Source organism: Perna viridis, chromosome 9 (genome assembly GCF_037379345.1).
Source record: "Perna viridis isolate PV_CMFRI_1.1 ecotype Kerala chromosome 9, ASM3737934v1, whole genome shotgun sequence".
Lineage (NCBI taxonomy): Eukaryota > Metazoa > Mollusca > Bivalvia > Mytilida > Mytilidae > Perna > Perna viridis.
The window spans coordinates 20422522-20450247 of record NC_142453.1 but is presented as its reverse complement, the minus strand read 5'-3'; the positions used below and the strand labels follow the sequence as shown (position 1 = coordinate 20450247).

At 32.4% G+C, this 27726-nt stretch overlaps 2 protein-coding genes across 11 annotated transcripts in view; both read left to right on the top strand.

Moving 5' to 3' along the window:
• The window catches only part of LOC148607258 (protein spinster homolog 1-like), a 33663-nt gene extending 13719 nt beyond the window's left edge, over positions 1-19944 (top strand). For 2 of the 10 annotated variants that reach the window (XM_088545775.1, XM_088545776.1), the window contains 8 exons: positions 1763-1899; positions 2531-2659; positions 4172-4367; positions 5150-5215; positions 6468-6566; positions 8204-8384; positions 10703-10806; positions 14602-19944. In XM_088545775.1, coding sequence (XP_088401901.1) covers positions 1763-1899; positions 2531-2659; positions 4172-4367; positions 5150-5215; positions 6468-6566; positions 8204-8384; positions 10703-10797 — 903 coding nt within the window. In that variant the 3' untranslated portion in view covers positions 10798-10806; positions 14602-19944. The other 8 variants (XM_088545771.1, XM_088545779.1, XR_015915278.1 and 5 more) reach the window with 7 other exon arrangements.
• Positions 19945-22725: 2781 nt separating this feature from the next.
• Positions 22726-25275, top strand: LOC148607257 (uncharacterized). The gene is made up of 2 exons (XM_088545381.1): positions 22726-23129; positions 24826-25275. Exons 1-2 carry the CDS (start codon positions 22763-22765, stop codon positions 25239-25241), a joined length of 783 nt encoding a protein of 260 aa, XP_088401507.1. The 5' UTR covers positions 22726-22762; the 3' UTR covers positions 25242-25275.
• Positions 25276-27726: the final 2451 nt, after the last annotated feature.

The following is a 27726-nucleotide window of genomic DNA, read 5'->3' as shown; positions in this document are numbered from 1 at the left end:
TTGGGTGTGTTTAATTGTGTAATATTTTTTCCACAGTGGCCAGATTTTAAAGTGGAAGGGTTGTGATCACACCAAAGTACTTACCCACCTTATTTTTTTGGCACCTGTTCCATGTCAGGAATTTCTAGCCTCTGCATGTCTTGTTTCATTTTCAACTTCAGTTTATTTTTATGTGATATGAGTATTTATGGGTGACTCTTTTGCTGTACCAGTGTATAATGATGTTTTTGGGCAAGCTGCAGCCTGCCCTGTGGTATGAGTGTTTCATCGTCGTTGATTGAAGACCAATGGGTGGCCTTGGGCCAACATTTTCATCCTGATGGGGTTGTTGTCTCTTTGACATATACACCAAACCTATTCTTGTTATACACGTATAGCAGAATTTTAGGTTTTGCAAACTCATTTTAAGTCGTGAATTCATAAAATCCATTTGAATGTCTTTTCATTAGTTTTTTTTAGGTTTGACCTTCTAATGAAATCCACAAAAACTGGTATCAATGTTCACACTACTGCAAAATTACATTTAAATATGTTTATGTTTAACTACAAGTCCATTTAAAATTCAGGCACTGCCTATTATATAGATGCTTAATGGTATAGAGAAACCCATCGGGCAAACAATGCTGTTTTTATCTGCATATGCTATAGTTTTATGTATCGATAATCCTTTCTGTGTATAGATCTGTATTTTTGAGAAAATAGTACATTAATCATGCAGTAAAATCAACCAAATGAAGCCAATATAGAAATGATAATTCTTGCAAAGTGCCAATTTCTATATAAAAATCTGTAATTTTTATTTCATGAGGACAACAAAATAACAAAGTAAGACTGGTTTTGTCATCTATAAATGTTTCTGAATAAGAAATAAATAAAACTGAATTTTGTGGGGTTTTTTGACATGCATGAATCACCTGTCTGACATTTATGAAGTTGTTACTTGCAACCATGCTTCTAGGTTGGTGCTTTGAGGATAATTGTAGTCACATTTGACAGGGAAAAAAATTTCAGTATGATGAACTTTTCTTAAGCACTTTACCTGTAGCATACTATTGAACTTTTAATAACATCAAAGTTGTCTTAAATAATTATTTTGTTGACTCTCGAATAACCTCATTGCTGTTTTACCACCTTTTGCTGGGGAACAAGAGGTACAACTGATGTTTATATCCTGTCATGATATTTTCAAAACCAAAGCACATGAAGTTGCAACAGACGACACTTTTTTATACCATAATCAAAATGCAAGACAGAAAAAATCTTGTTTCCAGAAAATAACAAATCAGAAGACATCTAATCCACTTGTGTATATAATAACTGGTTGTGATACTAAAATTGTATGGTATGGAAAGTCTGCTTTCAGTAAATTGTAGTTATAGGTATGATATGGATGTTATTTTTATTCTACTTTCAGTGTGATATGATATATTATGAATGTTTTGATATATTACTTTCAGTTTACTATAGTGCTTAGTGTGATAGTGATTCTATTTATAATCTGCTTCCAGTTAACCATAGTGTGTGATAATGATTCTACTGTTTTCTACTTTCAGTTTACTCAAGTGCTTGATGTGACTTGTGTTATAGTGATTCTATTTATATTCTACTTTCATCTTACCCCTGTGCTTGGTGTGATATGTGTGATAGTTGTGCTTGGTGTGATATATATGTGATATTGACTCTATTTATATTCTACTGTCAGTTTACCCCTGTGGTTGGTATGATATGTGTGATATTGATTCTATTTATATTCTACTTTCAGTTTACCCCTGTGCTTGGTGTGATATGTGTGATATTGATTCTATTTATACTGAAGGAACCAAACAGAGGGGAATCAGAAGGAGGTCATAATCTTCACAATACTTCTTACATAAATGATCTCAGATATCTTATTAAGAAGTAGGTGACGAACAGTTTCATAGAGATACAATTTTTTTGTTTCCCCAGACTTGTCTAATGTTACTTTAATGAAAGTATTTATTTAGGGCTGATACAGTAAAACAAATGAGGGAAGGGGGATAGGCACTTTCATTCTTTCTCTATGGGTGGTGTTCAGGTATTTTGACAAAATATAAAGTTTAATACAAAATATCAATAGAACTTCTATGGGTGACTTCCCTGATGAAAAAGCACCTTCCCAGGGTACCTCATATCTGTTAATGGAACAGCCCTCAATGAAAGGTTGTGAAATACAAATTTATTTATTCCTTTATTTATTATTTTACATGAAAACTGTGGTATTAAAGAAAAAAAGATAAATGCATGTAAAATTATTGTTGCTGGGTAGCCTCACAAGAACCGTACTATGGAAATATTAAATTTCCTGAGGTTAAAATTTGTAGATTTGATAAAAAATCATTTCATAGGGTTAGGTTCAGCATTTAGAAAATGTTGTTAAAATGGTGGTTAATTTTCGTTCTGTTCAATTTTTGTTGATAATTCTTATCTACAAATTTAACATTATTGTAATTCTCAACGAAATATCTGTTTTTACAGTATGTCTAAAACAGCTTATTTTTTTTTATTTCAGTAAAAGTTTTATATTGTCAACATTAGGTTTTACCTGTGTAGCTTTTGTGACTGGTGCGTTAGCTTTGTGGGCACCATTATTTATGGAACGCGCTATTAGTATACAGGGCAAAACAATGAAAGCTAGTGTGTAAGTAGACTACTAAGGTATAACTGATTATAGACATGGTTTGTTTCCGCTTTAAGAGGCTGTCCATGTAAAAATCAGGCATGATATGAGTGGTACAGAAAATTTTATCCCACTGAATTTTTTTGTTTCATTCGCCTGAAAATAGCTGAAATATTGCTGCTCATGCGTTAAACCCCAATAATCAATCAATCATGTTTCATTGTAATGTACAGTCGAATGTTGATGTGTTGAACTCAAATGAGTAGAAAATTTGGGAAAAATCTAACTAATTTGACAGTCCTGGCAAAAATTCCCTTACTTGAATACAATTAAACCTCTGATTAATCGAACTCGGATGAATGGAAATCTTGGATAAGTCAAGGATATCAATCAGTTCCCTTGATAGATCTTCGATGTTAATTAACTCAGATGTCCAGAAGTGAACTAGTTATAGTAGGAAAACTGACTGCATTTTTTTTTCAAACAATGACTGAAGTGTGTTTTTACAACATTTAGCATTACTTTTGCAATTACTTGTTGACAACTTTGTGTCCATGTATTTGATCGATTAAAAAATGACTTGTGTAGTAAAAAGAGATGAATTTGAATAATCACATTTGGAATTCAAATCTTCAATATTATCGAGTATTTTGATAATGATAAAAAAAATTGTAGTAAATTTTGAAATGATATCTGATCATTTAATTATACACAAAACAGATGATAATAACTGTATTTTTACAATTATGTTTGTTTTTCTATTAAATCTGAAATTTAATTGTTGTAATGGTTTGATGGTACACCTGATAGCAAGTCGTTATGTGGAAAAGACATTTTTAATGTAGAAAAAATAAAATAAGAATTTCCCTTAAAACATTCGATGTTGCTCAGAATTTATAACATATTTGATACACAACACATTAAAATTATCTTCCAAAATAGGGAGTGTTTATTAGAAGTCTCTGTCATTCACCTTCAACCTCTGTGTTATGGTATAGACATTATGTCTATTTAACTTCAGAGTCAGCTTAACTATCACCTTCAACATGTGTGTTGTAGTATAGACATTATGTCTATTTAACTTCAGAGTCAAACTATCACCTTCAACCTGTGTGTTATAGTATAGACATTATGTCTATTTAACTTCAGAGTCAAACTATCACCTTCAACCTGTGTGTTATAGTATAGACATTATGTCTATTTAACTTCAGAGTCAAACTATCACCTTCAACCTGTGTGTTATAGTATAGACATTATGTTCATTTAACTTCAAAGTCATCTTAACTATCACCTTCAACCTGTGTGTTATAGTATAGACATTATGTTTATTTAACTTCAAAGACAGCTTAACTATCACCTTCAACCTGTATGTTATAGTATAGACATTATGTCTATTTAACTTCAGAGTCAAACTATCACCTTCAACCTGTGTGTTATAGTATAGACATTATGTCTATTTAACTTCAGAGTCAGTTAAACTGTCACCTTCGACCTGTGTGTTATAGTATAGACATTATATCTATTTAACTTTAGAGTCAGTTTAACGTTTGGTGGTATCACCATAGCAGCTGGATTTACTGGTGTATTTCTGGGAGCCGAGTCATCACGGAGATACAAGAGGATAAATCCAAGAGCCGATCCATTAATTTGTGCCTTTGGTCTATTAACATGTACACCTTTCCTATTCTTCGCCTTAGTGCTTTCCAGTATCAATACAACAGCTACATGGGTAAGCTTTAAAAATGTTTTACAGTTAGAATGATTTTAACTGGTCCCTCAGTCAGCCAGTCTGTCCATCATCACTTTATTGTTACTTTAACAGCATCTTCATTATACCCCCTTGTTTGAAAGTAGGTCACATCATGGTTTTAAAATTTGCATGACATAAATTTTTTTACATATTTGCGGTGAGGTGACTTTGGTAAAATTGATAGACATGGGTATCCCCTTATTTTTTGTAAGATTTTATTTTAATATGGAAGTGGTATTCACTTTTTCAAATCCAGATTTTACAGTGTCAGATTTATTGGCTACTTGAAATCATGTCTGCTGGAGAATTACTTTCATAAAAATCATTGATTTATGCAGTTACCTGGATCCAACTGTCATTTTTGGTCAGATTTCCTTAAAACTTGACTGCAGTGTTTGAGTTAAGATCTTGCATGTAATTAATTTTCATAAAATATGCAGGGTTTCATTTATTTTTTGCAATGCAGGTACCTTTGGTTTTGTAGGAGGTACTTTCAATCTTTTTCTCTTTTAAACATAATGTGAAATTTTAAATTCTGAAGGTACCTTTCAGTAGTTTAGACAGGTAAAAGTACCTGGTACCGCCTCTCTATGAAAGGCCTGCTCAAGTTCATTAACATGGTAGCTTTTTTTTTTTAATCATTGTAAAGAAAAGATTGATAGGTCATATGTTAATTCCTGTAAAAATGTATGTTGGCAACATTTGCTCATTAGGTACGTGAACTCTATGATTCTATTCATATATGTATCATTTCTTTACAGATATTAATTTTCATAGGAGAAGTTTGTTTATGTCTTAATTGGTCTATAGTAGCTGATATGTTATTGGTAAGTCTTTTGTCTGTGTTTTTTTTTTAACCATAAATTTTCATGATTTTATCAGAAAAATACTTGGTAAACAAAAAATGTACCGTTGTTTTACACTGGTAAATCCAGAATGCTCAGCACTCTTATTGTAGAGTTTGGACTTTTTGGCATTACTTAATTTATCTTCTGCAAACATCCTACCAAGGTTTTATTAATTTAAGGACTGATGTTAATAATATTTTTGGTCTGTGATGAAATAATCTCAATCAGGGTTCTCAATAAGTGGCGGCGACCGGCGATTTCGCTGTCTACTTTGACATTGGCACCAGCTATTTTGTTGTTAAAAAAAAAATTAAATTGAAAAAAAGTATGTTTGGTTATTTCATGCTTCATACATAAAAATTGCGTCAGAAACCTTCGATCGAGGTGTTTATTGTAATGGTTAATTCAGCGCTTTTGTAATGGACGTGATCCGTTTTTTTTTCAAACGCAGTACTGATTCGTATCACGTATTCCGTACGTGGGAAGTTTTAGAATCAATTCAACATTTCCGGTCATCATTGGTCAAAGCATGTCACAGTGCAAGTACAGAAAAAATATCATCTTATTTTACTAAAAAAGCGATAGATGGTGTGTATAAACAAATATCAACATCTTTCAATGACCTTACGTTACCTTTTAGCTGTGATCAGGCCGAACTATTTCGCTTCACATAAAAAAAATCACATAAATTTTCAAATTTAAGCAAAATCAGCTAAAAAAATATGAGAATATTTGAATCAAGTATAAGAGATCAAAGACTCCTCAGAACAGCCCACCTCCTGCACTAGTGATCAAAGACTCCTCAGAACAGCCCAGCTGCCACCTCCTGCACTATAGATTTTCAAAATTTTCAAGGAGTAATCAAGGGAACCAAGCTTCTAGCGGAAATCAAAAAATGTAATCCAGGGATAAACACCAGACATTGAAAACAGACATACAGAACAAAGAACATGAAATAACTGAAATCATGCATACAAAGTAACAAAAGTAAATGAGCAACTCGTACTCCACTAAAAACTGGGTCTTTCTTGTGTTTATGTTCTAATAGTCCAGTAATTTTTGCTTTTGTTGCATTGGCAACAGTTTTTGAAAAGGTTGAAAATTGTTATATATTTATTTATGTATTTTCTTATGTATTTAGTTATTCAACTTTTGACAACTTTTCCAATTTTTGTTGCATTAGCAAAGATTATGAATAGAAAAAGATTATTGTATTTTTTTTTCTTTTTAGTATGTGGTCATTCCTACAAGAAGATCAGCAGCTGAAGCTGTACAAATTCTAATGTCACATGCCCTGGGTGATGCTGGCAGTCCATACTTAATTGGGCTGGTAAGTAAATTTGTATATGACATTACCTCTGACATGACTGATAGTTTTCTGTTGTATTAAATGGATTTTATACAACCATATATCATATCCTATAATGTTATTATGCTGTTGTTATCAGCAGGGGGGACAACCTTGTATTCATCATTTTAATCCAAAGACACTTCACGTTCGACAATAACTTTAGTATAAGCATTTCGAACCATAGGATTTAGAGGCCAAAAACAAGCACTTTTTATGTCTGGACAATAACTTGAGTACATTTGAATAGATCTCCTTGAAATTGTGTCACAAGGTGTCATACAATGAAAGGAAGGTTGGGATCAATTTTGGTGTTTGTGACTCAAACCGTGAAGAACCAGAAGCATTTTTATGATAACAAGTTTTTTTTCTGATTTCTTGACGATTGCTTGTTGTTTATATCAGGTCCTATTTTGATTCCTCATGAAAATCCCTGCCTACATTTTTCAGTCAGATTTCAGATAACTTTTATGGTTTTCAAGTAAAAAGGGACCAAATGGGACCACATTCCAAAAAATTGATGCGAAATTTTTTCTTTAAATGGATTTTCACATGAAAATCCCAGCTTAAATACAAGAGCTTTAAGAAGTATGCTTTCTTAATTAACCTTAACATTTACTGTTTTTTTTAGAAAATGAGGTACAAAGTGATCCATGAATGCACCTTAAAGCAAACCTTAATACTTAATTTGAATTTCAAAATTTTTTGCAATATTGTGTACGAATGAATTATTGTTTCCATAATGAACTGTAAGTCCTAAAAAAATTAATATTGCATCCACACTTGCCTTAAGTGAACAGAGTTCAACTGTGATTGTATCATGCTGCGCTTGGCTAAGCTTTTCATTTTTATTTTTTTACTGGGGTTATACTTATTTAGGAATAAGGGTAATAAGGAGCCGGTGTGATTCTGATCAAATTCTTTTCCTGTGTTAAATATTCAATCACAAACAAAATTCAAAAATGAGTACAACTGTGAATGGTGTGTCCATATTTGCCTCAACTGTTCAGGGTTAGATCTCTGCAGGTCCTGGAATCATTTTATTCAGTCCTGTGTTTTTGAAATGTTTACATTTCCCATTCAGATCATGTATGGATAACAGTGTATCTTTGATTTAAAATGGGAACGATAGTGGAAGAACTACATGCATATTTTGTGGAGATGCTTTTTGTGGCTTCTATGGTTTGGTTAAACTACTAATTCAATTCCAAACAAAGTGTAAAATTTCCTTCTGTTGAAAAGTTTGTGTGAATCCATGAATTCATAAGAATCAATGGACTTTTGACCAACCACAAAATTGATAAACATCTGTATAGTAGTGTATTGGAAATACAATTTTGTGCAAATTATAATGTAACACTTACCCTACCGGTGCACCTGGTCCATGCTCCCAGTTTTTAGTGGAGTCTGAGTTGCTCATTTGCTTTTGTTACTTTGAATGTATGATTTTAGTTACTTTATGTTCTTTGTTGTTTATGTCTGTTTTCCATGTCTGGTCTTTGTCCCTGGATTACATTCTTTTGATTACTGCTATAACCTTGGTTCCCTTGATTACTCTTTTACTCAGTAAATGTAATTATTCTTCTACTACACATTCATTCATGTCAATGTTTTTGTAGATAAGTGATGCATTAGCCAAAAAGTACAAAGATCCTCCACAGACTCCCAGTGTACAGTTTCCTACTCTACAGAATGCCCTATATATTACACCATTTATATGTGTTATAGGAGGTGGCCTGTTTCTAGCCACAGCTCTTTTCATTGAGAAAGACAGGAAGGAAGCAGAGAAAATTACTAAAGGTACATTCAGTTCTTTTTTCCTGCAATCAATTACAAAAACATGGCACTGTACCCTTTTTGCGAAATGGAAATGTAGATTCCTTTCAGTTAAGAGTGGTTTAAGTTGTTTCACCTGTTGAGATGGTAAAATTTCATTTTCAACATGAGTACAATTAGTGAACATGTTGAAATTTCAATTTTACGATAAAGAGTGAATAAATAGTTTAAGTCAAGAACAGGCTGAAGGGGAATCAGTTCCTAACTTGGAAATAATGAATGGTGGGGAACTTCTTGCTGAAAATTTAATCAACACCTTTTGGTAAAAAATTACTTGCATTTTTTAATCACAGGCTTTGAATATGCCGTAATTGACATTAAATTGAAGAAGAAGAGGAAGAAACTTTATTTCATCAGATAAACAGCTATGGCATTTACAAAACATATCAATCATGAACAACTTGACATAATTTAAATAAAGAAAAGGCTTGCATTTTAGAAATATTATACAGGGTGGAATGGTAACTGCAGAGAACAAAAATGCATTTAATTTCAGGTATACTGTAAGTAGTTATGAAAGGGTACGAGACCTAATATCCTAGCTCTGTTTTAAGAAGCACACAATGTTATATACTGTGAAAGTATTATAGTTCGTGGGGTACCAATTTTCGTTGTTTTCGTGGGTTTGGTAAAGCATGAAATTTGGTTCCCAACGAAAAGGAAATTTTCAAGTCATTTGTATGATACAATTCTCAAATCCACAAAATTAAGAATCTATGAACTGGTCATTTTCCCCTAAACCACGAAAATTGGTAGCCATGAATAAAAGTATTTTCATAGTATTGTTTTTTTTCTAAATGTTGTCTTCAGTATACTATACAATTTGTTAAAATTTGGCCAGGAACAATAATAATCAAAAAAAAAAAATTAACCTTAACTAACAATATGCTAGGCAAACATAAAATGATACTCATTGGTTCCCTTAATTACTCTTTCAATACTGTGCATATTTCAAAATTACAAATTAAAACTTGAGAAAAGTGTGTGATTACTTATATGTTGTCTCCAGTCAGTCTGTTTCCAAAACTTATCATTAAATGAGTCTAAGCACCAATTTTCACATTTTTCTAATACGCCTCAACATGCGTCAAATAGTTTAAATGAAAAAATATCTCACCCAGTGCCTTGAATTGGTGGCTTACAAAGCTGACATGCCAAATGCTTGAGAGCTATGTACTTTCTTTTGATATCACTGATTGCAAAGCCATTGAAGCAAATGGTTTTTTTTTGTCTTGGGCAATATGGAATTGGAATGATTGTGCAATTCTGACTATGAAAAGAGCCTTGTTTTGTAAATACAAGTAGAATCTTAATTTCTTTTTTCATTTCAGTTTTTAAATTTAAAATAATGGGACTATACTTTTGCTGTGCATAGAATTTAGATTACTGATATGGATGCTATTTTAAACAGATTCTTTATAAATCAATATGTGTGTAGTATAAAAATGTTGTAAACCTAGAAAATTAAGGAAGAAATATATGTTTTCCAGTGTAAAATTTGGGGTCTGCATAATTAATGGTAGATTGTACTTAATAAGCTGCAAATAGCTGTCTAGGCTTCCCATGTGTATGATACTAGCACCCAAAACTTAGTCATGTAATTTATCTCCAAAAAGAAAGAAAAATTGAAATATATGTTAGAAATGTCAAGTTTTTTCCTGGTGATACGGAAAAAAAAATTGTCTGAAACATGACCAGCTGGAATTCTCATTGATCATATGACCTAATAGGATAAATTGGTGCAATTCAATCTCAACACAACCACAACACTGAGGTTATTAAAACTTGAAATACTGTGAAAGCATTATTGTTCGTGGAATACAAATTTTTGTGGATTTCATGGGTTTGGTAAACCAAGAAATTTAGTTCCAAACGAAAATGAAATTTCTATTCGTTTGTATGATAGAGTTGTCAAATTCAAGAATTCAAGAATCCATGAACTGTGTCGAATCCAAGAATTCAAGAATCCATGAATTGTGTCGAATCCAAGAATTCAAGAATCCATGAACTGTGTCGAATCCAAGAATTCAAGAATCCACGAATTGATCATTTTCTCTTTTAACCATGAAAATTGGTACCCACTAATAAAAGTACTTTCATAGTATCTTTCTCTGACATTTTAAGTAGCATCATTCTCATGGTACAAACAACAGGTTTAAGAGGATGTACAATGTGAAATAATTATTCTTCATTGTTACTCTTCTAAAGTAGTATCCTTTTCATAGTATGATCTACAGGTCTTAAAAAAATGTATGAAATTTTGTCAGGGTATTCTCTAATAGGTACAAGGGAAATAGATGCTGGAGCGGAACCAGATTTTGACGATGTCAACGTGTTATTAGATGAAGATGACGATGGCCTCTTGCCGTATGCATAGACCAGTGTTGTATGTCTATATTGTCTGCTTGCTGTAGCATAACTAACACCGAAGTTTAATTTTTCTTTAGCATGTGGTTGTATTTTCTTTATTAGCACCTTTCTGTTTTAACATCATGCTTTTTAGTATAATTTATGTTGGATTAATGTTTCAGGGCTGTGGAAATTAACATTTTGAAAATTTAGGGTAACAGATGAATGTTTTTAACAATTTGATTTCGTGGGAAAGGCACTTCAAAAATATTACTGTTTAATAAAACTAATTTTCATTTAATTTTTAATAGTTGGTCGAATCATGAACTTTAATTTTCTATTTATATTAATATTCATAATCAAATATATTACTCAAAATTGTTCCACAAAGTTTTTTATCCTTTCTGGTCCAGAGGAATGTTAAAAATACCACACACACACAAATATCAGTGTGAATATGGTAGAGTTACTACTTGACCTCTGAAACACAAAATTAGACCACTGAAATGTAAACACTCCAAGTTTGGTGAAACTGTGAAAATTATATCCATAAAAAATTTCCCCTTTACATGTTTAATATTAAAGAGCAAGAAAAATTACTGCCACCAAAATAAAGTACTTATATAGTTTACAATTCTTTTTAATTTCTTTTTTTTTTATTGACAATGATTTGCATTGTCATTTAGTAGTTTATATTTACCACCTAATACTGGACACTTCTATTTGGCAAAATGAGAAGTTTTTTTTTATATATTTTTAGAAAAGGGAATGCCAAATTTGTGTTTATGCTGCTTCCTTCCACAAGGGTGCAGTAAGTTTGGAAGGCTTTGCCTAAAGTTTTTATATATTATATATGGAGATGGCAAATGCAACTGTTCAATAATTTGTCCTATATAGTTAGTATATATATGCCAACAGAAGTATAATTATTAATTCTATAGGTTTCCATACATTTTGTCACTGACATTTTTGGTTGTAGTATGGATCATACCTTTTATCTGGTCTTAAGGGACCATCTAGATTGACTTGAATACACTAGGGATACTCCACTGGAAGTAATTTGGATGACATGTCCTCCAGTATGTCTATAGCCCCAAAATAATCCCAGAAATTAGCATTTGGTTCACTTCAAAATAATTCTTATCAGTATATATTTTATTTTATACATCTATTTGTCAAGCATTGTAAAGATTCTGACTCTAAAGTCTCTAATACACTTCACTCTTTGTAATTAATGTAACTGATATTTTTGCACGACATCAAATTATCAGTTGGAATTTAGTGTCTGTCCAGTACTACTTTTTCATCTGATCTTGTCTAAGGATGTATTTGGCTACATGTACTTTTGTATGTATTTTTTGCATGATTTTACTAATAGAAGTAATTAATTGATATTTAATAATTGTAAACATGTGGTTGTTAATCAACTTTCTTTACTTAATAATTTAATTGTAGAACATGTACCGATACTTGTTTAATGCAATTGGTTGTTAGCAATTCACATTGCGTTCATTAAATAAATGTGATCTTGTTGCATGAAACAAGTATTACATGTATTAGTACAAAATACATGTATATTTTTAATAAGTAAAGTCAAACCCCTCTTAAGTGACCTTCTAAGGGAGAGCAAAATAATGGTCACATAAGACAGGTGGTCTTTGTCTACAGGTTACTTTTACATAGGGATATTTTTATTATAGTCTACAAGACGCGTTATTGCTGAAAACAAGTGGTCATTAAGACAAGTGTGATTGTACTTGTACTATAAAATCAGTAAGAAATTTTGGGATTCAGATATTTCGAAGATAGTGCAGTTTAAAGATTTTGATATTAAGCAATTGATCATCTTGCTTCCCAAATACTTACATGTTAAGTAGCTGTCTTTGTAAGAATCATGCAAAATCTGAAAAATGTGATACACCCCAAAAAAGGCTACATATTTTTATTTTTGTAATTAGGTTGTTTTATGGGTCTATGCTATGAAATGTGTAATTATTCATTCAAATCTGCTTGCTCTTAGGAGATAATCCACATTGAAAATACAGTAGATTCTATTGTATTTGAGTGCCATTTACAGAGTTATCTCCCTTAATTTTGAAATCTACCGTGCATTCTATATAATTTTTATCTCCTAAGAGCACAGGTTATATGAAAAACCACGTTAATTTCTGTTTACAATGACATTTCAAACAAAATATCAAAAATAAAAATATGTAGGCTTTTTACCCATGAATCACATTTTGCATGATCCTTAGCTGGAGTCTTACTTAACTTTGGAAGGCTTTGCCTAAAGCTTTTATATATTAAATATGGAGATGGCAAATGCAACTGTTCAATAATTTGTCCTATATAGTTAGTATATATATGCCAACAGAAGTATAATTATTAATTCTATAGGTTTCCATACATTTTGTCACTGACATTTTTGGTTGTAGTATGGATCATACCATTTTAATTTTCTAACCATTTAACTTTGGAACAACTCATGTGGGAGATTAATCCCCCATTGTCACTGTCTCATGTGGGAGATTTTTATGTAAATGGAAATTTTGGGTGTAAAAATTCAATTTTTAAGTATTTTTCATAGAAAATATATTAATTCTAACCAAAACCTCTTACAAATTTGATATTTCTATAATCCAAAGTTTTCATTGATTTTGTTGGAGTGTCCCCCTATAAATGTAGGAGGGTTAACAGGTATGTAAATGGGAAATGGCGTTTTTAACAATAATATCTTGATTAACAATTTTCTAACCATTTTATTGATTGGTGCTTCTATGATGCTTAGCATTGTGTGATTTTTGTTTTGTTGGTGTCTACTTCTAATCTTGGTTTTAGCGTATAGAAAACAAATCTACGAAGGCTATTCAAAATTAATTTCTTGTTATTAAGGCCATTTTCAAGAAGTCAATAAGGGAAGAAAGCATTATTTTCTCTTAATAGCACCCCTCTCCTTTTGCATTGTATATAGCCACAAAAACTAATGAGGGGTTGATTTTGGTATTAAATAGTTGATGTGCTATTGAAATGTGTATGGATCAGTGGCGGATCTAGAGGATGGGTGCAGGGGGTTGCCCCCCCTTTTTATTTTAAAATTTGTCATTTTCATGTATAAAATTGACAAAAATGGCAAATAATGTCCTAGCACCCCATTCTTCTGAGGAACATCGACTGACACACCTCCTTTTCAAAGTGTCTGGCCCTCTTGATCATTGATGCACTTTTTAAAAAAAAAAAAAGGGTGAGGGCATGAGAACCATGAAGTTGTTTATAGTTGGCTAAATGAATTACTTCCCCTTATTAATAATTTAATGATAACTTCACTAATACATGTACATACTACTGGTATACTTCTCTGTTCATTCTACTAGGAAATATCGGATGCTTTTACTTGTAAGTGTAAATGTTTTTTAGTTTACTTTCATATTGTATTTTATGAATTTATAGATTTCTTTTTACAGTTTAAATTTCAGTTGCACTTGAAAATGGTTGTAATCTGTAAAAAGCAGGGAAAATGTTTCAACCAAAACAACTTTCACTGTTGAAACAAGTGATTATATTGCCAAATGAATTTCTCATTTGGGTCATTTTCCTTATTCAAATAAAAAAAATGAACAATATAAATTCAATGATTAATAGCAAAAAATGAAGGATTTAAAGAAATGTTTGGCATTTTCTAGTTAAGAAGTTTGACAAAACATTGACAATGTGAAATATTTACAGACTCCTGGTAAAATTGTTTGATAAAGAAATCTTTATATACATCTTTCTTAGCTACATGCTTATAGTTTTTATAAATACATGTCAATATTTTTTCGTTTATTGTTTTCAGAAATGGTAGCAGATAAAACTAAAGGGATCAGTAATCCAGCATTGACTGTTGATGTTACTGTGAATGTCGACTCTCCAGAGAAAAGTCAACCAATGTAACATTGCCCTAATTATTGACCTCTCTCAGGAACTTCAACTGCCAAATTGTATGTAAATGGATTCAGATTTGTATTCCAGTGCTTAAACTTTTGAATCAATTTCTATCTTGAATGAAAATCAAAATGTTAAGAAATCATATAACAATTCTTTTAAACTCGAATTGTGGTGGATCTAAGAGGGGGGATGGGGGGTGGGGCGTCCGATGGAATCCTCCTTGTTTTGGAAAATCTTGTTTATTTTGTGCTAAATTAATGCAAGCATGAGCAAATAGTAGCCTGGAATCCCCCTTTTCCAAATCTTTTGATCTACCTCTATAATGTTATCTGACTGAAAAATGGCAGGACAATTCCCATTTCAAACCTGATGAGTATATAAGATATTGGAGTTTAATCTTACAAGAAATGGTCTATTTGGTTTATTTTTCGTTAAATGACTGAGACAGTGTACATGTATATGATTTCATGTCTGTTTTCAATTTTTGTTATATGGTTATCTGGATTATATGTCATTGGTTACTGTAAAAATATTGATTTTCGTGGTGTATTTGTTTTCATGGTGAATATAGAAGAGCCTGCGAATCAATTTTTAACACTGTATAACGCTTATCATTTTTTTAATTGATGAAAATCAATACATTTACAGTAATTGAAACAGTTGTGTTTGTTATTTACATATGATGATCTGTGTGACTGAAAATGTGTGTTACTTCTTACATCAAAGACTGTATTAGTACTTTTTTTTGCAATGTCCCTATTTTGCTTGTTTTTTTCATGGGACACTAAAGAAAATTAAATTATGATCTTTTTTGAAAGTTATTATCAACTAATATAGGTTCATGCACATTCATTTATCATAATTAAAGAACATGATTACATACCAGTCTTAGTGAGAATAAGGCAAAATGGGAAAAAAAACAACCTATGTGATAATATTATTTGACTCATAGAAATCTTTTTTAGTTGAAATTATCACTACTTTATCACTGCAGCATCACTGGATATATTTGGAAATATTTCATTAGAATATTAGAAAATTGTGGTTTGTGGACTTGTTTTACCCACTGCCAGAATTTCTGGTTTTTAGAGTAAACTTGACAAAGCTGTTTCAAAAAAAATAAAACGTATAAGGGTCTACTTTAATACAACGATAGATGCATATTTGTATTATTTTCAAAATGCTCTCATTTAAATGAGTAAAATATTTTTCTTTCCATATCCATTTTTGTTAACTTTTCTGACACAGTCAGTATTGACCTTAAAGATGCTCTTCCATAGAAATGCAAGTCTCATGATCGCAGTTCTGTTTTTTGATTGGCCAAATACTGATAAATTAGTTGCAATCGAAAAAAAATGTATTGTTTCCTGAATGAGATGTAGAAAATTATAAGTAAAAAGAACAAGATTTAACTGTGTCTGCTATCTTTATTTTTAAAGATAGTACTTATCTAATAATATACACAATTGGTGGTATAAACCTTCCTGTAACATGGGGTGTGGCATTTTTTAAAGAAAAAAGTATTGGTTCTAATGATCAGGGATTTATCTTGCTTCTGAAGCCATGTTTTTATTTTTGATGTATAGGCGCACTTTGTTTCTATTTTTAAACATATCAACACTCTATTTCTAAATATAGATCCATATTTATTATGTTTTGTTCTGAAATTGCTCTATGTCTGAGACCCACAATCATGGTAAACATCACAGACAAAATGAATTACTTACTCAGTAAATATGTCATGTTAAATATATGGATGTTAGATTGTATTGACTTTTGACTTCTAATATTTGGCTTGTGTTATCTGTACAGATCCATATTTAATAGTCCCAGTATTGACCTTGTCAAATGTTCATAATTTGGGTCATGTGATATATTTGCATTAGTTGCCCCATACTGTCTTAATTTGACACTTTAAAGTTACTAAAATACAAATTTGTCTTTCCATTTTATCTTTTTGATCTTTCAGTCTGTTTCATACAAATTTGTGTATAAAACTAATCAAAATTTCACTTGGAATGGTACACTCATAGGTATATCTAGCTTCTGCACACTTTGCAGTAACCTCCTTTTCCGTTTGTGAATTTAATGATAGGGAGCAGGGCTGAATCCGACCTGTTTAAAAATTTTGTAATAATTTCAAAGAAATTGATAACTTTCCTTCGGATTTTAAACTATGATGTAGAATTATAAATTACTCAATTTTAGAGCCGTCATGCCGTCTAAGCATGAGAGAAATGTATGCAAGGGATGTGTGAATGTCCTCATTTGTAAAAAAAAATCATTTTTTTTAATAAGAAAGATAAGTGTGCCAAATAAACAGAATGGAATTCTTCAACTGTAAAGAACACTGTATGTATAATGTCATGCTCTTTTGAATTGGGTAGTGTATATTATATGTTATGTACTGTATGATGGGTTATTTTTTTTGGGGGGGGGATGTAAAATTTGACAATTTTTAGGCAAAATTGTTTATGAATAATTTCAGTGTTTCTTATTTTGGCAGATGCTTTGTGGTGCACAAAGTACTAGATCCCAAAATAAATATTTCACAGAATTTATTTTTTTACGTTTTTAGACAGACCACATGAATATGCCAAAATTGGCACCTGGGAAAATTACCTTCTGTACGACATTATGTATTCCCATTTCATTTTGATAGTGTATTTTGTGTGTTTGTTATGGTTTATTGGTGTGTTATTATGGGAACTTTTGTGAAAAGAAATAATGAAGATTTGTAATTGATTTTGTAACTGGAGTGAATTTTAGGCTATGAATGTACTGGAGTTGTTTTATATAGAGTATCTTGGAAATGTCAACAGTTAAACTATACACTTTATGTACATCCAAAAGTGCTGTTGAGATGCTGTTAAGTAGTGCTATCAAATAGTGCTATTGATGTTTGATGAAATAGTGCTTTCAGAGATTTTTCTCTGTGTATGTACATGTATTATTTATATTGTTGGGTTTGTGTATTAACTTTATGTTTACCATTACATATGTACATAGAAAATATTGCATCCTGTTTTTCATGTTTTCGTATGTTTCATATGTTTTTCATGTGTTTTTCACATGTTTAGGACAAACTTGTTTCCATATGTTTTGAATCACATGAAAACATATGATAAACAAATTGAAACACATGTTGTAATTCTTCCTGTGTATTTCCAAATGAATTTATTTGGTCATTCAATGAGTCCAAATAAAATTTGTATTATCTGCATTCTTAGATTTAATACTACAAAAATAATTTCATGTCAATATTATGTACTATAAATATTAAGTAAAAAAAAAAATCAGACAGGATTCATGCATGTCAAAAATCCACTGATTTCAGTTTTATTTCTTGTTCAGAAACCAGTCTTAGTTGTACATTTGGGAGTTGCGCTTTCCAGATAAAATTTGTACAGATTGTACATGAAATTAATATTTTGCAAGAGTTATTGTTCATGATTTGGTTGATTTTAGTGGGATGTTCAAGTGTAGCTTTCTCGAAAATACAGATCTAAATACAGAAAGGACTATTGTCACATAAAAACATAGCATATGTAGACCAAAAAACTATCATCTGAACCATGGATTTTTCTACACCATGAATCACTTTACCATAGGCAGTGTCTGAATTTTATATGGACTGGTACTTATTTCAAATTACCTGAGAGATTTCTACCATAAAAACTGTTGTATGATGTATTGTGTATAAAACATATTTACTGATATTTATTTATGGACTTTCTAGAGAAATAAGATGCAAGAATGATTTTATGACAGGAATTGTGTTATAATTCTACCATATAGCGGATAATTTCTGCAGCTGCCAAATTTTACAATTTGCTCTATGAAATGGGGTATTAAATTTTTGCATTCTTGATTTTTGGGGTCTTCAGATTTAGTTGAATAAAATATACTGGTATGTAAAATATCTGAAGTTAAATTTGTCAAGCTTTTATTTTCAAGATTCCCTAAACTAAGAGAATATAGCAAAAATTAGAACCTTGCAAAAATTTTGCACTATATGGTATATTATAAGAACCTCTCTAAAGGTATTTGTACAGAGTTTTGTAAATACTTTGTAATGAAATACTCTAGCTCCATTCAAGATTCATTTTTCAATTGACTAAAAAAATGCTGTTGTGTTTTGTTATCATTGTGTTGTTAATGACCATATGTTCAGTGTTTTCTGTAGACATTTGTTTTTTATGATTTAGATTTATTTTTTGAGTTACAGCCCTATTAACCTTTAATTATTAGGGCTAAAGGGCTAAAAGGAACATTTTGTTCGATTCTATAAATTGCTTATTTCATTACAAAATTAAAGTGGGTTTGATTTGAAGTCATGAGTTATTGGGTTTTTATATACTAAATCCAACTTTGTTTTATATTTTTTTTATATTTAGTCTTTTTTCTCATTAATTCATATACAGGTCCAAAGCAGGGGTGTGGTGCCTGGCAGTCAGGTACTGCTGGAGCATTACAAATTATTTTGTTAACACATCATGCAGTACCTCAAATTCTTATCAAAACAAAAAAACACACAAAAATCAGGTTGTTTTACTCAGTAACTAATTAGAACAAGTTCAAACATATGTGGCTATTCCCTCTGCCGTTCCAATCCTGATTTGGGTGCCACACCTCGGCAAAGGATGTAAAATTTAACTTTGAAAATCTGTCCATTCTTTAATTTGCTGTTTAGAATTTGACCTTAACAGGTAAGTGTCCAATTCTGATTTTAAGTTACTTTTCCACTTTTTATTTTTGATGATAGAAACCTAAGCAGTATGAAAAATATGATCACAAATCGAATTAAGAGCTATATTACACATGAATTCCCCAGTTATTCTTGATTTGACCTTGGTGGTTGTATCAAGCTGCACACCCATTTAGCATTTTATTCATTACTAATTCTGTACTTAAACATGTGTAAACTATGATACTGGCAATACTCTATAAATGAATCTGGCAGTCAAATAAATGTCAAATTCAAATTTTCTACAAAATTTCTCATGCAAGATAATTGAAGGTCACTTATTCTAAGGATATGTGAAATGGGACAAATAACACTAAAATAATACAGCATGAGCATTTGAGCCTATTATAAAATGAAAAATAAGAGGTCAAGAGTCAGGGTAGAATTTGAATCAAATGGTTGATTCCTTATGAACCAAACAATGGCAGCCTCTGAAGGCTGTCAAAATTAATCATTGTAAAAACCATTTCTCTATCAATTCTTCAATAAAAAGTTATTTTGTTATGTGTGTGTCTTTGTTATTCTTAGAACATTCAGATAGGGTGATCTCTGCTATCCAGGAGTAAAGGGCCATTCAAAGTGTTGGAAATGGTATTCGAAAGTTTTTTTGGTTAGAGGACCATTTTAGTGTTGAAAATGATATTGAAAGTGTTGAAAGCCAATGACCAGGGGCTGGACCAGAAATTTTGAAAAGGGAGGTTCTAGGCCATTATTTTCTCTTTTTTGCCCAAACTTTGCACAAAATTAGCAAACTTCCAACAATAGAGGGGGTCCTATTCCATGGCCACCATCACCTGTGGTTACGCCACTGAATGAGGTGACAGTTATTGCTCTTGGAAATTGCATTGTTTTACTTAGTCTCAGTTTGGTATTATTATTTTTTTAGTATGAGGCGCGAAATAAGTCAAAATTATTATTATTTAATGAGGTCCTTAATTATTTATGGACTTCCACTATTCGATTTCAGGACATTTTCAAATATTTCTGGACCACCACGAAGCGATTTTAGGACCCCCTGAATTATTTCTGGACCTTCACATAAAATTGTTTTATTTCAAAATAGGGAGGTCCAGAAATATTTAAGGACCTCCTTTTAGACTAATTCCGCGCCTCATATTTTTGTGTGTACCAAACACATAGACAGCAGTTTATTTTCTATGAAAAAAATCCTTGGGGATATAATATACTTTCCAGCATTTTTATACCCTTTGCACACGTACTTCACTTGGTATAAAGTGGCCACTGTCTGTCTGACTGACTGCTCTACATCAGTACGAATCTTTAAGCACCATCACAAACCGCTGAGGAAACTTTATATGAAGATAAGGCATCATTTGTAGATATAAACGAATGAATAGAATTGTTGTGCAATGCTCTAAAGGAAGATAGTATAAATATATATATTACAAATTTCGGTATACACGTGTTCAAGGAGTAAAAAAACTAATGTGATGTATTATCTGAGTGAGCTTGCTCATAATTATCTGGTTTAAGTTGAACCACATTATAAAAAATTGCTGCCATTGATGTTGGCTTGATTTAAACGAAGAAGAAATATGGAAGGTTCAAGCTAGAGGAATGAACAAAAACAAAGTCGGGAATAACAAAGATATCTGTCCGAGAACAAAGGGAAATTTACATTTTTCAATAGTTTCGCCAATAAGTTAGGTAACACTATATAGAGTAATCAAGGGAACCAAGGTTATAGCGGTAATCAAAAGAATGTAATCCAGGGACAAAGAGCAGACCTGGAAAACAGGCATACACAACAAAGAACATAAAGTAACTAAAATCATACATACAAAGTAACAAAAGCAAATGAGCAACTCGGACTCCACTAAAAACTGGGAGCATGGACCAGGTGCACCGGTAAGGTAAACATCCTCTGTTTTCCTAGGAACACTCCCCGAGTTGCTCATAAAAAGTAAAGTCCGGGGTAGACAAACAAGGAAAGGAAAACTATGACCCGTTGAATAAATCAGTTTTCATGGTGCAGATGGATACACCATAACGATCCACGAGTTCATGATGACGACCATAAAACTTCTGTAGTGATGACTTCAATCTTGTAGCAACATAACCCTTTTCCAGAAGCCTATTTGTTAGAGTTCTAGCTCGATATAAAAAGTTTGCGTAGTTTCAGCAAGCCCTGGCATAACGTATCAGTTGTGATATAAACATTCCATAGGGATGTTGCCACAGGTGAAAGGTTGGTTGACGATTTTGAATGAAAAGTCATCACGTTTGTCGTAAAGTTTGGTCAGTAGTTTTCCTTTACCATCGATTTCTAAATGTAGGTCAAGATATGAGGCTGACTTCACAGTGTCTGTAGTATCCTTTATCTCAAGTTCTTTGGGGGAGATGCGATGTATCATAACCCCGAAATTAGGATTTTTTAAAGATAATACGTCATTTATATGGCGGAAACTGAGATTAAAGGATCTAACCAAACGATATTCTTTGTTTCGGATCAGATCAGCTATATAGTCAGCCTCACAAGAGTAAAGGAATAGGTCAGCAAGTAAAGGAGCACAATTTGTTTCCATTGGAATGCCGACCGTTTGTTGATAAACACGTCCACCACACTGGACAAATGTTGTCGATTAAGAATTCTAATAGAGTTTCATTCAAGTTCAATGTAACATGTGTTAGTTATATATAGAAATTCGTAAAAATAATTACAGACACTTGATCTAGAATCGACATTCTGGAATAAAATTTGGAATATGTTCTTATAAATAATAGTGGTTGCTTATCTTAAAGAATAGTATCTGACATGTATTTAGAATAATTGTTACTGCAACAGATTGTGTAGAAAATGGCCAACTGACGACATTTTACCAACATTGGTCCAATTAAAGACGCACGAGAGGTCTACTAAACCAGTGAAGTAAAAAATGAAATATATATATATTTGTCAACCACGTTAGGGGAAAATACGTTTTAATACAACTGCACATTGCCATGCCATTCTCTTTAAGTTGATGCTCTTACGTAAATGCCTGTGTCGACCTCTTGAAACATATTCGGGTGAGGTTTAGAACTACAGATCCCCATTTCAAGGTTTTGGAATACCATACTACAATACACCCCCCCGCCCCCCCCCCATGAATTATTTACTAAATTACATTTTTTTTCAAGCGTGTTCCTTGTCTTGTGACACACCTTTCAAGGTCCGAACGTATTCCCTTGGTCGAAAAAGAGGCGCCTGTCATAAACCCGTCTATTTTATTATGTCGTCGATTAAAAAGATTATGACGTTTGTCGTTTCTTTGTACACAAAAGTCAAAGTCGTTAGCAACGTTACTGAAAAAAAAAAGAAATGTTTAGCAGCGCGCAGACTGTATCATTTGTGTTCGAAACACGCTATGTAACACAAAATGTGGATGAAAGGCTAGCCATTTCTGGTTCAATCAACGCTCTTGGAAACTGGAATTTTGCCGATGCAATTCTAGGCAAAGAAATACCGCGAAATTCTGGAAGGTGGCTAGTAGCAGTCGAACTTCCGGAAAATATCCAGTTTGAATGGAAGTGGTTGGTGATTTCGAAGAAAAAAACTCAAGTTTTTAGATGGGAAGAGCGACCGAACAGGAGTCTAACTAGTGGAACGCGCCCGACGCATGTCAGATCAGTTTGGAATCTTGGGGAAGAGACTGAAATACCAATAAAACACAAATTCCAGCGACTAGGTAAGCACATGTATCAGGTGTAAGTAGACAAATCAAGTTCACATGAACGTACACAAAATATTTATTGGTATTTCTAACCAAAAATATTATTTTAATATCAGAAGTTTGTGTGTATACAGAACATCTAGACTATAGTGGATATACCGTTTCTTGAAATAGCACCCAAGACTAAAACAGCTTAAATGTCTAGTTGGGTGTATTTAGGCAGTTAACTTTATTAACTGATTTTCTGATGCATAGCACTAATTACTCGTGGTAAAGGATACAGACACAGACAATGCACAGACAGCCTCATATCTTTGCCTATACTTAGAGATCGATGAAAAAGGAAAACTATTGACCAAACTAAACGACAAACGCGTTTTGTCAACTTTCCATTCATCTGTGGCATCCCTTCACTACATGCGTATGGAGGTTTCGTATCACAACTCATCAGTATGCCAGGGCTTGCCGTAACTATGCAGACTTTTTGTACCATGCACACTATATATTTCTTACAATTCGGCTTCTGGAACAGGGTTATGTTGCTACAAGATTGAAGTCTCCACTACAGAAGGTTTATGGTCGTCATTATGAACTGGTGGATCGTTACGGTGTATCCATCTGCACCATAAGAACTGATTTGGTCATAGTGTCATAGTTCTATTTTCCTCTTTCGTCTACACTGGACTAGACTTTTGTATGACCAACTCGGTGGTTGTTTCTAGAAAAGCAGAGGACGCTTACCCTACCGGTGCACCTGGCCCATGCTCCCAGATTTTAATGGAGTTCCAAGTTGCTCATGATTTACTTTTGTTGCTTTGTATATTGTACATGCTATTTTTGTTACTTTATGTTCTTTGTTGTGTGTGTCTGTTTTTCCTATCTGGTCTTTGTCCCTGTATTACATTCTTTTGATTTCCGTTATAGAACACTGTTTCTCTTAAGTACTCTTTCTCAATCATCTTAATTTATATTAAGAAAATATTCACAGTCACATAATGAGTCTTAATAACATTTATATACTTAAGTATCAGTCTTTATAAAAATCAGACAGGAAGTGATCAATGCATGTCAAAACCCCACCAAATTCAATTTTATTTCTTGTTCAGAAACAGTTACTGATCGCATAACAAGTCTTAGTTTTTCATTTGGTTGTTGCGCTTTTGAGATAGAAATTATACAGGTCGAGCATAAAATTAGCACTTTGCAAGAATTACTGTCCTTGATTTTGTTTGATTTGGTTGGTTTTAATGGGAGATAAATGTATGATTTACTCATAAGTACAGATCAGAATACAAAAATAATTATCGTTATGTGAAAATATAGCATATGTAGACTGAAAAGCATCGTTTGATTGGTGGGTTTTTCTACGCAATGAATCACTTCACCATTGGTAGTGTCTGAATTTTGTGTGGACTGGTACTTAATTATAGCTAAAATGTAGGTATGGTATCCACTTTTTTTTTATTCCTTCATTTATTTCTTGATTAACATTCGTCATACCTAAGTATCAAACGACACAAAAAAAGGGGGGTACCAATCCCCTGTGAATCTGTGATTGTCAAACATATCGGGTTATAGTCATGATTCAGACTTTAAGCTACTTTTGAAAGAAAAAGATTACTGGTGTCGATTTCGCTTCATTTTATAATTGTAAGAACTACCATTCTTTTTTCATATAAAACTGCATAGGTTAAATATATCTCTATATTAGGAAGCAGCGGTAGTGATAGCGAAGAAGAATGGAGTTACTTACCATCACAGGATCTCTTCAAAAGTTTGTGTCAAGACGAGGATGAAGATTCATCGCGAAACAAACCATGCGAAAACAATACGGAAGAAAAATCAAACAGTTTCGGTATTTTAGATTACTTCAGAAGAACAAGTCATGGCACAGACAATGTACAAGAATTAAATAGCACTGAATACAGTTCACCTCCAACATATGCCCCAACAGAAATTTGTCAAGGCAGTGAAAGAGAAGTCGATTTACATGACGAACCCAGTAGTTCTACTGATCTAGAGAAATCGGAATCAACAGAGAGTAATACGGAAAATACAGGAAGGGCGTTGGAACCCAGACAACCATTTATTAGGCGCGTAGGAGGTTTCATGTGCTGGTTTCTATGAACGAAATACGTTTATAGATAAATTTTATTTTTCAGTCGTTGTCTTCTTTGTATATTACTGTTTGCCTCTTAAAGCACTCTACTATAGGATTTTAAAACTTCTTAAAATCAACGGAAAAGTCACATGAAAATGAAGTTACAATTTTTGTAGGAAAAGAAGTCACAAGAAAATTATCGATAGCAATGCTTGAACTATACATAATCAACAAAAACATTCTACATCCCATGTTATCACATAATGTAGTTGATGATGCTTGGACATGGCCATACCTTGGGCACATATCATTTTACACAGGTACAGCGAAAGAGTTGCCCCTTTCTAGTAGAGTAACTTAATTACCGTAGTTAATTCAGCATAGGACGCTTATCATACCGGTGCACCTTGTCCATGCTCCCTGTTTTTAGTGGAATCCGAGTTGCTCATTTGCTTTTGTTACTTTGTATGATTTTAGTTACTTCATGTTCTTTATTGTGTATGTCTGTTTTCCATGTCTGGTCTATTCATCTCCTTTTTATTCATGAACATGGTGTGTATTAATGGTGAGTAAATTAAGAAACTAAATGGTCCCTTTGCCATTTGAAATATCAAAATAATATATATATATTTAAAATGTCATATTTTCTAATTTAAGCGAAATGAAAATTAAAAAAAAATAATCTTATTAATTTTTTTTTTATTATATATACAAGAAACAGGGACGATAGTCGTTACAAACCACAGACGAGTTTAAAGACACTTACGTGGTATTTTATTCGTAAATACAGTTTCGTCTTTATATAGGTTGTGGATCCCTTAAAGTAAAATAATGCATCGTAGCCTAACTTTACTTTAGGGGTTACAAGAATACAAGATGACCCACTGTTAAGGTACTAGTTTAACCGTAGAAGTTTTTTTTTAATAATATGCATATTGATTAATGGTAATTACAGTTAAGGTCAAACGCGTTTCAAAGAAATTTTGCTGTGCAACGGGTACACTTAAGTGAGGTTGCAGATAAAATGAAAAAAAAAGAAAATTGTTTATAGGCGTGTAATGGATATAGTGTACAGGTTTTCTAATCCAGAAATATTGGATTTTTGGAATGTTTGGGTTTTTAAAGAACTCCTCTCCTACTTAAAACACATTGATGTAGTACATGTGAGGACGCACATTTTCCGTCCGGAGGTAAATAAATGAATTAATCAAACTTGAATTTGCATGATTTTGTGTGTAATAGAAAAGAGAAAGAAATTGCCATTGCTACTCCCGTTAGTCTTTATATATGTACTTATGATAGACAGAAGTAGACAAATAGTGATGATTCTGGTACTTCTTGCAGAATGATTCAGACTTTTTTGCACGATCTTGTACAAATTGTTCCTGAAAATATTTTAGTTGTTTAGCAAATATGTTTGAATGCAAGTACACTGTATATAAATCTCGAGGGCAAAGAATTCTTAAAACTCATATATATATATGAATCAAATGCTAAAAAGTAACTCAGATTACAAATTGCTGCATAGCTTTCAAAGCAATTTGACCTTCATTTAATAAATAGTACTACGAGATATTTATCCCGAATTTTTTTTATGCTAAAATGACCCCATGGTTTCTAAGAATAAAACAAAAGAGTGATGATAACCTAAGGACTGTAATACATGTATGCAGTGGCAGATTCAAGATTTCAGGTGGGGGGGCCCTTAATTGAATTAAGGGCCGAGCAAATGGAGGCAAGGCATTTTGGGGATATAATTTGTGGAAATGAAGATTTTATGCAAATTGTTATTTTTTTCTTCCAATTTTAGGGGGAAGGGGTGTGTACACCCAGCATGCCTTTCCTTGGATCCTCTGGTGATAAAATGCACACCTGACTTCAACCACCGGGAGGTTATTAAATTTCTGCGAGAGATTTCCCACCATTTTACATTACGATTCTCCCTCAACCCTTGATTTAAACTATTTCTCCACTCAGTGAAATTTACCATAGAATTTACCAGATTTTACCATCAATTCAAATCACTAATTACTGGAGGATAATCTGTACGTATAAACTAGTAAATAATAATTTCGGCATGCAATCTGATCTTCGTTAACAAAAGCAACGTAAGAAGCAGAAATACCGAAGGTGATAACAAGGGAATCCTTTGACAAGATAAAAACAAGTACAAAATAAAGAAGCAATAAGTACATTCATAAAACTCAACTAAAATCTCATGTAGTGTGGCTACCTCTGGTAGTACAAATTTTCTGACCTCATGAACTTGACTGACCCTAGAAATCGAAAATCAAGGGGATTCCAGATTTTTCTAGAGGACTAAGTATGTACCAAAATTGGTTGAAATCCATTGAAAGATGGTTGATTGCAGTGTTCATAAGGGTGTTGTGGACAGGAAACCGGTACAGATTTAGTCCTGGGCGCACCGAGGCCATGCACCTTAAATTTGGGGAAATATTTCTTTTTTTGCATGAAATCTTAATTTTTCACAAATTTCACAAAACTAAAAAA